At 47.9% G+C, this 13,714-nt stretch overlaps 1 protein-coding gene across 1 annotated transcript in view; it reads left to right on the top strand.

Annotated features, from left to right (window-relative positions):
• WSCD2 (WSC domain containing 2) overlaps nt 1-13,714 on the top strand; it is an 80,886-nt gene that overhangs the window by 14,974 nt on the left and 52,198 nt on the right. Inside the window, exon 2 of the mRNA XM_081017421.1 lies at nt 10,384-11,362. Within this exon, the coding sequence (XP_080873547.1) occupies nt 10,981-11,362 (382 nt within the window). The 5' untranslated portion in view covers nt 10,384-10,980. The remainder of the gene's footprint in view (nt 1-10,383; nt 11,363-13,714) is intronic.

Genomic DNA, 13,714 nt, shown 5'->3' with positions numbered 1-13,714 from the left:
AAGGCAACAAGGTCGATGTGTATAAAAAGATGTGTGGCGTGGAGAAAGGGGACAGAGAGACGTTTTCCTCCCTATCTACAGTTTGGATTTGATATCCTGCTTTATCACTACCCAAAGGAGTCTCAAAGCGGCTAACATTCTCCTTTCCCTTCCTCCCCCACAACAAACACCCTGTGAGGTGAGTGGGGCTGAGAGACTTCAAAGTAGAGTGACTAGCCCAAGGTCACCCAGCAGCTGCATGTGGAGGAGCGGGGAAGCGAACCCGGTTCACCAGATTACGAGTCCACCGCTCTTACCCACTACACCACACTGGCTCTCTATCTAGAGTTGGAAGGTGAGTCCAGCCCCCTGCAACACAGGAATCGCAGCTAAAGAATCCCTCTTTCATGACATGAGAACTCACGACCATCTAATGAAGTCAAATGTTGGGAGATTGAGGAGGAGAAAAGAAAGGACTTATGTACGCAGCCCAGAGTTAAACTGTGGAACTCCCTCCCACAGGGAGGCAGTGAATGCTACTAACTTGGAAGGCTTTAAAAAAGGATTGGAGAAATTCAGGGGGAAGGCTTTCAATAGGCACTAGCCACGATGGCTCTGCTCTGCCTCCGCAGTTTGAGCCAGTAATTCTTCTGAATACCAGTTGCCAGAAGCTACAGGAGGGGCAGTGGAGCTGTGGGTTAAACCACAGAGCCTAGGACTTGCCGATCAGAAGGTGGGCAGTTCAAATCCCCGCAACAGGGTGAGCTCCCGTTACTCGGTCCCAGCTCCTGCCCACCTAGCAGTTCGAAAGCATGCCAAGTGCAAGTAGATAAATAGGTACCGCTCCAGCGGGAAGGTAAACGGCGTTTCCATGCGCTGCTCTGGTTTGCCAGAAGGGGCTTAGTCATGCTGGCCACATGACCCGGAAGCTGTACGCCGGCTCCCTCGGCCAATAAAGCGAGATGAGTGCCGCAACCCCAGAGTCGGCCACGACTGGACCTAATGGTCAGGGGTCCCTTTACACACACACACACACACACACACACACACGTGCCCAGATATTTTGTTGTCGTTAGTTTTTTTTTTTTTTAGAATTTAAGTTTTTGTTCTGTTTTTGATCCCTTTTCTGTTTTCATTTTGTTGTCTTGTATTCTTTTGCTTTCAAATTGCATCCCGGTGCTGTGTGAATTTTATTCCCACTGAATCTTAGTCGCACTAGGATCTGCTGAGAAAGGGCGGTTTAGAAATATTTCAAAACTGACATACAAGCTAGGGGACAAGGATAACTGTGACTTTAAAGATGAATGGGAACCCTTTACAAAGTATTTGAAGACGCAACAAAGCGAACTGGACTCCTTGGCTGGCTTTGAATAAACATTCACAAACTTTTTAGTGATAATAATCAGCTAAATAGTTTGAGGATCTATACAACTGTGTAACATGCAGAAAGCAGCATTCTCAGAGAAACCAAAGACTGGAACTGAGAGAAGTCGGGGGGTGGGGGTGGGTGGGCTTTGTGTGGGAGGGTGGGAGGAGGGAGGAAAAATGAGGGGGGGATAAGGATGATGTTTCTGGATAATCTGTTTTGTTTTAATTTTGAACATTTTAAAGAAATATTTCAAATCAAAGATGGTGGATTGGCAGAAGACAGTTAAATCGTGCCTCGTATTATAACCATCCATTCTGTGCAGTAGAGATATCATGCTGATATCGACAAGGTCATGATGCTGGCATGAAACCGGTGGAGGTGCCCATTGCCTTCTGTGCTCAGCTTGTGTGCTCCCAGAAACATCTGCCAGGAGCTTGTTGGTTCTGTTCCCTGTGAATTTCGCTTTGATGCAGCAAGTCTCTTTGATTCTTGAAATCTAGGCAGCTTGCCAGACCAGGCCAAGAGTCTCTTACTTTGCTGTCTAATGATCTCCAGCCTTTGGGAAGTGCTCTCAAAAGCAAGGCAGGAGGGGGTGGTCCTCTCCTCCTGGTCTCCAGGATCTGGTTTGTTGACATCAAAGATTTGAGAGGGCACTTGGTTGGTCTGGTCCATCTCCTTGCTTGATCCCTGATGGACCGCTCTCCAGCCTGTAGCCAAGAAGAGCCCACCAGCTCCTAAGACAGCCTGCCCCATCCTTGGACGGTTGCATGGCGAGTTCCCGCCTCCCCCTGGTGGGAATAAAGACACATGACACAATTATTTAGGTTAATGGGCTAAAATTGGCCACAACTTTATTGGTTACAGGAATAAGCAGTATTGGCTTAGGCATTGGTCTTAACCGACTATCCGGCTTCAGCCATAGCTGTCAACCGTCCCTTATTTGGCGGGAAAGTCCCTTATCCCAGCGCCGTGTCCCGCTGCTGTCCCTTATTGATGATGTCCCTTAAATTTCCTGGGTTTCAAAGGAAGCAGCTCCTTTCCCTCCCTGCCGGCCAGGGAGGAGGGAGGCTCCAACTGTGTTGCTTGGCTGCGTTGCTCACCCAATAAGGAGTCTAAGAATGACTGAGGGGTGGAGCTTGCATGCCTTGTGCCGATCAAATCGGCCACGTTGCCTGGGGACTCGCCTTTGCTCAGCACTTCCCAGCGGAGAGGTGACGGTGGTTTTCCTTGCTGCATCCCCTTTGCCAGGTTGCTGTGCTGTGGGAACCACTGCTTGAGGTTTTGTTTGGCTGCTGGCTGGGCTTTCTGCCTTTGGCTCGGAGGGGCTCAGAAGTTGAACATACCTGTGTTCTGAAAATCCCTTATTTTGGCTGCTGGTCCCTTATTTTCAATTCTGTAAGTTGACAGCTATGGCTTCAGCCCGTTTGCTTGAAGACTAGGAAGGGTTAACCACCAGTAGGGGGAGACCTGCTGATTCACATCAACTAGGAACTTCCCTGAGGTCACCGCTCGGGGGCGTGCCTTGGGCCCTGGCCTCCATAGGCTTCAGACGGGGCCACGCCCCCCCCGGAATCCTTTACCAGACTACCCTTCAATATTCGGGGGAGGTGATGGCACTTCCTCCCCCCCTTCATCAACATAACATAACAATACCCCTACCAATGCCTAACCACCAATGCCAAGGAAGTTGTGATGATTTGCTACGAGGTAGGTGAAAAACCAAGTGGCTGGTGCCAATTTGCCAAGCGGAAAAATTCCTACCAGGCCCCTCGACGGCGACCAACCAAAGTCCATAGCAAGGTCAAAAGGAAAACCTAAAGGGTGGGAGGGTGGGAAAGCCGATGAGCTGCGGCAGCAAAAGAGGGAGATCCCCGGCTGCGCCAGTGTGATATAGCGCAGTGTGATATAGCGCAAGCCACGCCCCCCGGCCAGCCGATTGGCTGGCCAGGGGATGACGTGGACGGGGATTCCCTCAATCGCGCGGAGGCTGAGAGCCAGTCCCCGCGCACGTGGAGAGGGCGTGAAGCCCACAACTCCACCTCCTCTCGAGTTCAGAAGTGGTTTTCTTGGGAGGTTTCTCCTAATGCTTCATCAAATTCTGCTTTCCTGAAATTCCCACCCACTGCCTTCCTCTCCTGCGAGCTGGAGCAACAAGGAACAAGCCTCCCCCGTCTCTCATGTGACGAAGGATGTTGATATAGATGAAGCCAGCTCGGTCACAACATTGGGAGAACTATGAAATGGTGTTCGCAAGTCTGAGAGGGGTGGGATCAGGTCCTCTTGTAAGGGAATGCACAAGGACTGAATCCCTCCGGTAGCCATAGAGTGACTTGATTAAGAGTGGTGAACTTAGTGGCTTTGAAACTTGCCCTGCTTCTCAAAGCTTTTCTGTTTCCTCAAAAGACCTTGGAGGTGAAGGTTCCTGTTCAGGAAAATGCAACATAACTCCAGTTTCACGAGAGATGGAATCCTGTGCTTAATCTACTCCATGCAAAAATTCTGCCGCATTCTGTGCAGCTTTTGATTAAGGTCAGGAGACCTTTATCAGCCCAAGGGCCACATTCCCTCATGATGAACTTTCTGGGGGCCGTGTGCTTGTTTAAAATGTGGGCAGAGCAAAGGATGTGACCCTTATGTTTGTACGGTAGGCTGCACTTCGTACTCGGCCCAGTATACCTGAAGGAGCATCTCCATCCCCATCGTTCAGCCCGGACACTGAGCTCCAGCTCCAAGGGCTTTCTGGCGGTTCCCTCCCTGTGAGAAGTGAGGTTACAGGGAACCAAGCAGAGGGCCTTCTTGGTAGTGGCGCCCGCCCTGTGGAACGCCCTCCCACCAGATGTCAAGGAAATAAACAACTACCTGACTTTTAGAAGACATCTGAAGGCAGCCCTGTTTAGGGAAGTTTTTAATGTTTGATGTTTTATTGTACAGTGGTACCTTGGGTTAAGTACTTAATTCATTCCGGAGGTCTGTACTTAACCTGAAACTGTTCTTAACCTGAAGCACCACTTTAGCTAATGGGGCCTCCTGCTGCTGCCGCGCTGGCAGAGTACGATTTCTGTTCTTAACCTGAAGCAAAGTTCTTAACCTGAAGCACTATTTCTGGGTTAGCAGAGTCTGTAACTGGAAGCGTATGTAACCTGAAGCGTACGTAGCCCGAAGTACCACTGTATTTTTAATATTCTATTGGGAGCTGCCCAGAGTGGCTGGGGAGACCCAGCCAGATGGGTGGGGTAATAATAATAGTAATAATAATAATAATAATAATAATAATAATAATATGTATGTAAATGAGAGTCATCATAGGGATCCTTAGTTAAAAGGAGAAGTCGGCAAATGTCTCCTCTTTTTTGTTCTTCAAAATATGGCAACTCATCCTTTCTTCGGGCTAACAGGCCCCCATTGGAAAAGGGCAGCTGCACAACGGAGAGGATGCAGAGAAGCAAACTACCCATCTGAATATCTGTAATTTACTCTCCAGACAAACCGCTTGAATGGCATGTTGCCGGTCCACAGAACAAAAGCTGGCGCTTGGCTGAGGCCGGGTTGTAGCATTTAAAACAAAGGGAATTATGCAACCAGGCAAAACAAGAGACAAGCTTTGCTTCAACACGCTTCCTTCTGCTTCTCCTCCTGCCAGGGGAGAGGGCTTGGGTGGGATTCTGAGTCTGAGATTCTGGAGGGAGAAAATCCATCTAGAATCCTTCCCCATTGTGGGCAGTCGGAGGCCTTGGGGAACTCCCTCTCTCTCTCTCTCTCTCTCTCTCTCTCTCTCTCTCTCTCTCTCACACACACACACACACACACACACACACCTGTTTGTGATCCCCAGGGAAGCGACCCTGCCTGGCACAGAGGCGTACCTAGGCTCCTTTGCATCTTTGGCAAGGAGCTCCATTGGTGCCACACACCCCCCGTCTCTCCCAGAGCAGCGGGGGAGCAGCCCGGGGAGCGCATGGGTGGGCAGACTCCTAGCCACTCCAAGACAGAGTGGAGAAGTGTGATTTTCACTCCCCGTTCCACTCCTAACCAACCCCTAGGTATTGCCCTTGAGATTGTTTCCTTCCTCCAGGAGAGCCAGTGATCTGAGAGTCTGTCATGGATCTGGTGGGCGGTCAGATGTAGAGGCAGTGGCGTCGCAACAGGGGGGGGCACCCTGGGTACCATGTCTGGGTGGTTGGTGACAAGAAGGCACCCCGCGGTGGCTCGTGGTGGCGTGAGCAGCCATTGCGCCACTGCAGCCGCATGTGGAGAATCCTCCATTCGCGGCTGCAGCCGCAAGCAGAGGATCCCGTTCGCTGGCAGCAAACCGCTATGTACAGCACATGTGCGGCGACTCCACCGTCAGACACTGGGCAGGAGGGCAGGGGGTTGAGGTGGAGCGCCGCCCGCAGCAGAAGAGCCCGTTGTGGCGTTCCGACCGGCGGGCGGACTCTTCCCCGGACTCAACTGTCGCGCCCTGGACTCTCAGCCTGGCGCCCCTGAGAGCCCGGCACCCGGGTGCCCCGCACCCCTAGCGCCTATGGGAAAGACGGCCCCTGCAGGGATCACAGCTAAGGAGTGAGAGCCAGCCACTTTTGGAGGAAGTTCATTCTCTGGTTGCACAGCAGCACTGACAGAGGAACGGGAGCGCGGAGGGAGTGGACCGTCCCTGGCACCACTATCCCGGTAGGGTGCCATTTCGGGCCCCCCGACACGTGCTGTGCACCTCCCTGCTCCCTGGGTGCCACGCCCCCACAGGTGGCACGTCACCCCCCCAAATGCGGGCCATGCCCCCGGGATGCACGCCACGCCCCCGGGGTGTGCGTCACCCCCAGGGGCACCAGCCATGCCCCGCCTGCCCTCCACCCCCGGTAGCAGAGCATGCAGCTTTGCCACTGCACAGCAGCAGAGAAAATCGCAAAGTCCACATCCATGCAACTCCATGCACCTCTGCCTGGCTCAGAGAAACCCCCGCAAAACCGAATCAAGCACTGCTCCATAGCAATTGTTGTTCTACAATTCCATTCACCATATAGATGGGTTTATGAAGCATTTCTGTATCCTTCTGCTGTGCTGAAGAAGAATTCCACGAAACAGTGGGTATATCTTTATAGCTTTATGGCTTGTTTTCACCAGATAATAATCTGACCCATTGCTTCTCTCAGAGACTTGCATAGCCCACAAAGACTTTCAGAGACCTATAAGACTTGTGTTTATTTGGTTCTGTGTTTTCAAGAGAATCCATCAAGAGTGCATATTCTGTGACTTTCAGAGATTTAGAAGATTTCTGTTTATTTGGTTTTGCAGAGAGTGCATACAGTGGTGCCTCGCAAGACGAAATTAATTCGTTCCGCGAGTTTTTTCGCCTAGCGAATTTTTCGTCTTGCGAAGCATGAAATCCCATAGGAATGCATTGAAATTCAATTAAAGCGTTCCCATGGTCAAAAAAAGTCCAAACAAAGCCAAATTTGGTACAACAAGAGTTTATTAAGTGCTCTTCAAAATCACACATACTGTAAAGAGCATTTCAAAAATTGAAGGAACAATAAATTAGGTTTCTAAACACGACAGAAAAACATTTAAAAATCAACAAAGTGTACAGTACACAGAAATTCAAACCCAGAATTTTTTTTTAAAAAAACAGCAGAGTGGCCCAATGGTCACAGAAAATCATAAAAATGCAGAAAAAAACAACACAAGCTTCCAGATTCTTGCAAACCCCTCGCCAACTGTTCCCCCAGCCACCCACCACACAGAAATTCAAATCCAGATTTTTAAAAAAACAAAACAGCAGAGTGGCCCAATGGTCACAGAAAATCATAAAAATGCAGAAAACACACACACAAGCTTCCAGATTCTTGCAAACCCCTCCCCAACACCAAGTCCTTGAATTCCAGACACCCCAACCCAAAATCCAAAAACCCCCAAAAAAGTTTTAAAAGTTTAACTTACCAAATGGCTGCAAAAGAAGTTTTGGAAAAGCTTCAAAAATCACCAAAGTCTTCAAAAACCTCAAAAAAGGCTACCACACCGCGTGCTTTGAGTTGCTCCTCGAAGTCAAGTCGCAACTGCACCTCTTCAAGCAATGCACCCTGGGTATTAACGGTTTTAAGAAAAAGGAAACAAACTTGCAAGACGTTTTCGTCTTGCAAAGCAAGCCCATAGGGAAATTTGTCTTGCGAAGCAGCTCAAAAAATGCAAAACCCTTTCGTCTAGCGAGTTTTTCGTCTTGCGAGGCATTCGTCTTGTGGGGCACCACTGTATTTCATATATTTCATATTGTTCAATGTTCTGTATAGATTATATAAAGAGTTTATATTGACATTGCATTGTTGTACTTGGTCATCGTGTTCCCTTTGGATATTACTGATATTTGTTTGCAACACAGGGGTTTAAATGTTTGGTTACTCAGAGAAACCCCTGGCAGAGTTTGCCAGTCCTCCTCTCCTTTCTTGTGTAGGTTGAAGTGGAAGATTCTAGAAGGCCAGTTAACTATCCCCCCCTCCCTCTTGGAACAATGAAAGGGCCCTGAAGTTGGTCGCAATAAACTTCCCGCTTCAGAGAGCAAGATGTGTTTGAATAATTACAAGAGGAAGCAGAATTAAAACATTTATTTATACTCCATGCCGTCTACACCAGCGGTATTTTAAACTTAATCATCTCAAGACAGATGGTGGAACATTTGGGCCTATTAAATTAATGGCATTCAATGTTCTCCATTTATTTTCTTCTCGGTTATTTTTGGACATTTGTCATATTTTTTCTTTTCTTTCTTGTGGGAAAGAAAGGAATAAAGGTAAACAATGGCTATGCCCAGAGCTGGAGTTCGCCACTACAAATGTCAGAGTCTCTTCCATGGAACATGGGAAAAAATGTTACTAATTATGCATTTATTTAGGGCTTTTCACAACACTGGGAGTGTCCATTGTACAGTCACAATGTTGACAACAACCCCGTAAGGTAGGTCTGTCTAATCAACACTAAGAGATTGCCAAGGGTGATGGAAAGTCAGAGCCCAGCAACATCTGGGCAGACACAGCTTCTCCTGCACAATGTCTTTACTATCTGCATGAAAAGATAATAATAATAATAATAATAATAATAATAATAATAATAATAATTATTATTTATACCCTGCTCATCTGGGCAGCTTCCAACAAAATATTAAAATACAGTAATGCATCAAAGATTAAAAGCTTCCCTAAACAGGGCTGCCTTCAGATGTCTTTTAAAAGATATAAATTCAACAGGTGCTGCTATTCCCTGCAGGGCGATGCAGAGATGGGGAAAGCTGCATCTGTGGAATTTCTGCCTGAAAAGTTGTTTGAGGACAGGGAACAGTAGATTGCAAGGGTGGAAAAAGAGCCTCCTGTTGATTTATTGAGTCCTTGAGACAGTTGCTGTGTTTCATGTGGAAAGAGAAAGCTGTCTGTTGTCTGGGTGTGTTTTCCCCCCCTTTCCCAGATGAGCTGCGGAATCCATATTGCCCTTTTAAATTCTGGCAGTGGTTAACTTTAATTTTCAGTTTGGGTGTTTGCAGGGAAATTGCAGGGAGGCCCAACACAAGCGGGCCCCTTCACAGTCTTTGTGGTATCAAAATGCTTCCCCACCCCCTCCCTCCATCCTGTGTGTCTGTATTTAAGAGAGAAATGAGTCACAGTTAGTTCAACAGCTCTTTGAGGTGTAAAAACTAAAACTTCTTTTCACATACACACCAAAGAGTTGCTTTTTCCACTCAATAAACATTTCTGGGGTGAAGCAGCCCAGAACAGAGTAAACTTTACTTCCACCTCTGCAATTCATTTTGTCACGGAGCAAAATACCCAGTACCTTTACGACGAGACATTTCCATGTTCTCCATTGGCTTTAAAAACTCTGAGAGGAAGACATTCCCTTGAGGGTTCACAAAAGAGACACACACAGAGAAACTGGAAACAGTTTCTGCTGTGTACAATAGGCTCTGCTTTTGTATGAAAGCACTTTCTCCCAACCAAAGGGAGCTTTTCTTCTCTCTGTACTACCCTAAATTCATCCCAAACAAACTGGGCAACACTGTACTCCATATGCAGACTTTTCATCCATTTATTCCAGAATATATAAAGGTAAAAGGTAAAGGACCGCTGGACCACTGGTGGAGGAAGGGGGGTGCGGTGGGGGTGGTCCGTCCCAGGTGTCATCCCTGAGGGGGGGTTGACATTGCTGGGCCCCCCTGGGATGCTTGTGGCAGGTGGCGCCACTCGCCGCAGGTGCCAACATTACGTCCAGTCAAAGGCGACTACAGGGTTGCAGCGCTCATCTCGCTTTCAGGCTGAGGGAGCCGGTGTTCGTCCACAGACAGCTTTCCGGGTCATGTGGCCAGCATGACTAAACTGCTTCTGGCGCAACGGAACACTGTGACAGAAACCAGAGCGCATGGAAACATCATTTACCTTCCCGCCACAGCAATACCTGCCACTACACATTCAAAAGACTACCTGAGCAGTGAATGGGGGTATCAAGGACACCCCAGACTGAGAGTTCAGGGCCCAATCCTGAGACATAGGGGTGGTAAACTGGGAAGGGAAGGAGGGCAAATGCCCCCCAGTAATGGGGATTAAATTATGGAGGTTTAATGAGGAGGGGGAAGACCATGTGTGCGACCTGGAGTTCCTCAGAGAAGAAGGTGAGATTTAAACATAGTAAATCAAGAAAGCAAACAAATAAATCACATGTTGTCTCAGAAGTCCTTTCTTTCTCCTAGCCCAACTCACTTCTGTTATGAGAACTCTTGTGGGGAGAGTTCAGGCAGTGGAGCCTGCGAGCGAAAGCTTCCCCTTTACCTGCACGATCCTTTTGATGCCAACATGACGCAGGTATACTCCCAATTTTATGTGTAGCATGGCCTTGAGATGGGAAGAAAAACAGGCACCGGAACCCAGGAGCTCCAGAGATGAATATGGTTGAAGTTCACTGTTTCATATAATAAGCAGCCACTCGCTGGTTTCCAGCCTCCAGCGTATAATTCCTCCTCCTGCTCTCTCTTCCTGACACGTTTTCTCCTCTTTGATTTCCAGGTAGAGCGTTCTCGTTTGGATGCTGCCGCAGTGAGCGGAGGTTTGTTTCGCAAAGTTCCCAGCGGTTCCTTTATTCCTAGGAAGTCCCTGGATATGTCGCCATTCTTCGCCTGAAAGGGGAGTCCCTCCTGCCTCTTCTGTTTGAGGTGTGACGTCAAAACAACCCATCCCATCAGCCAAGGGAATCCTGTCGGCTTTCAGAACACATCACTCTCCCAAACATGATCCCTCCGTCGATGGAATCTCTGGGCCAGATTCTGAGGGGATGTGAAGGGGAGGCAAAGGCGCCAACAGAAAATGATGCTTTGAGAAAGCACCACCTTATCTCAGAGCAGGACTGATATCTAAAATAAGACAATAGACCTTTCCTTTCCAAGTCTAGGCCTGGGGGACCATTAGAATCGTGGGGTATTTGGGGCACCCAATATGTCAAAATGCCGCATTTGAGCCATCGACACTAGCACACCCTTCCGATTTGGCCTTTGACATCCACCACGATTTATTCCGCCTGCTTGGGAATTCCTGGGCAAACTCAGAGCTGGAGCCTTTCTGCACGTTGCGGATTTGTGCCCAGTCGAGGAACGTAATGAAACCGGCATGGCCAAGCTCCTGCTAAAGTTCCAGCGGTATTTTCGGCGGAAACCCATCCGCTTCTTCACCTTGATTGCCCTCTACCTGACGGCTGGGAGTTTGGTGTTCCTCCATGCTAGCTTCACCGGAGAGGTGAGAGTCACGGAGAATGTACCCAGGGCCAATGACGTCCCCGGGAATGGGATCGAAGCCCAGTCTTTGGTGACGCTACAACTTGGCCGGGAGTTTAAAGAGACACCGGAATCGTTGACCGTGGCCCGGAGGTATGGATCGTGGTTTAAGAGCCCTTCCAAGGATACAGCGGCGAGGAGCAAGATAGGGGACTACGGCGGGACTTGGAGTAGAGCCCTCAAGGGCAGGAACATGCGAGAGAAGGAAGAAGATAGAGGTAACATCTCCTTTGAGTGGTTATATGGGAGGCAAATGAAAGCTTTTGGTTTGGAATGGAACGTAAAGGTTTTGCAGGGTTTTCTGAAATCCAGCCTCTTTTCCTTCCCTGTTTGTTTGTTTGTTTGTTTGTTTTGCAAACATCTTTTCTCTACAGCTGACATCCTTATGAGGACTATGTCAAATATTCCCCTGGTTTGAATTTGGGGTCAAAAATAATGGTTGTCAAACGTTCAGAATCTGAAATTCAATTCTGTCTCCTGCTTTTGCTTTTGTTCCATTCTGAACTTTTGCTGCTGCTTCCTCCTTCTCCCTGGTTGGGTGATCCCGACCAATCAGGGATCACAGTGCAGCCAGTTCCAGCCAATCAGGGAGCCCAGCAAATAAATATACCAACGTTTTAATGTTTCTTTCTTTATTTTACTTTCATAAGTAAGTATGTTTCTTTATTTTACTTTCCTATTTTATTTCAATATGTTTATAAATTACCCATGTCGGTCCTTTCTGGCCTAAAAATAGGGGGGGGGGGGAGTGTGGATAATAAAATAAGAAGAAAAAGAATTAGAATAAAATTTTGAAAAGAAGAAGCAAGCAGTAACCTGGTTATGATTTCTGCTTGTTGTAGTTGACTGGGGGAGTGGCTGTTTACAAAACTGAATTAGACTGCAGTCACAAGGCAGTTTATTTTGCTTTCATGACATTTCGCTAACTATGAGTTTCTGCATTTCATTTGTGCTTTCACGGGACATAGAAACCTCTTCCAGAAATATAGCAGAATATAAAAAGGTAAAGGTAAAGGTACCCCTGCCCGTACGGGCCAGTCTTGACAGACTCTAGGGTTGTGCGCCCATCTCACTCAAGAGGCCGGGGGCCAGCGCTGTCTGGAGACACTTCCGGGTCACGTGGCCAGCGTGACAAGCTGCATCTGGGGAGCCAGCGCAGCACACGGAAACGCCGTTTACCTTCCCGCCAGTAAGCGGTTCCTATTTATGTACTTGCACTTTGATGTGCTTTCGAACTGCTAGGTTGGCAGGCGCTGGGACCGAGCAACGGGAGCGCACCCCGCTGCGGGGATTCGAACCGCCGACCTTTTGATCGGCAAGCCCTAGGTGCTGAGGCTTTTACCCACAGCGCCACCCGCGTCCCACACATAGCAAATATGGTGCAAGTTTAATGCTTATTTCCATATAATTTGCTCCCAGAAAGAAAGGTTTATAAGCAAAATGGAAATGAGTGCTGAACTTGCTCTGTCCTCCCTATATTTCTGGAAGTGGCTTTTCCATTGTATGAAAGCTCAGATATAATGCTGAAATCAACAGTTATGGAAATGTCGTGAAAATGGAATAAGCGGTCATGCAAATGCAGCCTTAGTGAATTGGATGATTTTCTGATACTATGAAAAGAAATCATAGTACGCTCCCCTCTACAAAGTCAGGACATTGGTCTTTGTAGACCAGAACGGTCTGCTCAGTGATGGAATTCTCTTCCCTTGGTGTGGATTTTAAAGCAGGTTTCAGTAAGCCACACGCTTTCAAATTGCATCTTCTTCAATAAGAATGCCCCTCCCCCAATCTGTTTTGTTTTTTTAAATCACTGTTAAATGTGGCAGCCCTCGTCAGCTTTGATTATGTTTATTTATCATTTTTTTCCACAATGTTGAGAACCACCTTGGGTGGGCTAGTGCCCCAAAAGGTGGCCTAGAAACAATTTCATAAGAAAATAGAAATAACAATATTTGTTCTCCGAAAGCATCCATTAAAATGCGCCGATGAATTATTTTAAAAAACAAGTCAATTGCAAATGAATGTGGACATTAAGAGAACCAAACTTAAGACTGAAAAACACTTACAGCTCTGCTCACCTTTGCTCCTTGCTCCCCCAGAATTTGCCACCTGAGGCAAGCGCCTCACTCTGCCTAAGGGCAGGGCCGGCCCCGAGTGTTGGGGGTGGCTGGAGGGCTTTGTTTTCCTCAAATCTATTCGGAAAGTCAGATGTGAGGCTGATTTGGCTCAGGTCAGGTGTTCTTCAAAGCCAAAAGCCCAGGCATCATCACATCCCTTTCATTTTGCTCCGCTGATGGTGTCTTTTGACTGGTGACTTATGGGGACTGTCTGGAGAGCACTTAGTGCCTTGAAGGCCTCATTTACTCTACCTGACAGGTTGCTTATATTTTTGGAGAGGAGAGGATGCCGCCGTATCGCTGCTTCATTCATTACAAAGTAGAAGGGCAGCCCAGAGGCTCCTCTGTCATTCCGATGCCATAGTCCCCAGAACCCTTGTTAATATGTCGTAAACAAAATGTGGGGAAGTTTTTTCTCCCCATCTCACAACCCCAGAACATCCGAGGAACCTG

This window comes from Podarcis pityusensis, assembly GCF_964106645.2.
Source record: "Podarcis pityusensis genome assembly, chromosome: 8".
Taxonomy (NCBI): domain Eukaryota; kingdom Metazoa; phylum Chordata; class Lepidosauria; order Squamata; family Lacertidae; genus Podarcis; species Podarcis pityusensis.
The sequence above is the reverse complement of the archived record's forward strand: the minus strand, read 5'-3'. Positions and strand labels throughout refer to the sequence as shown.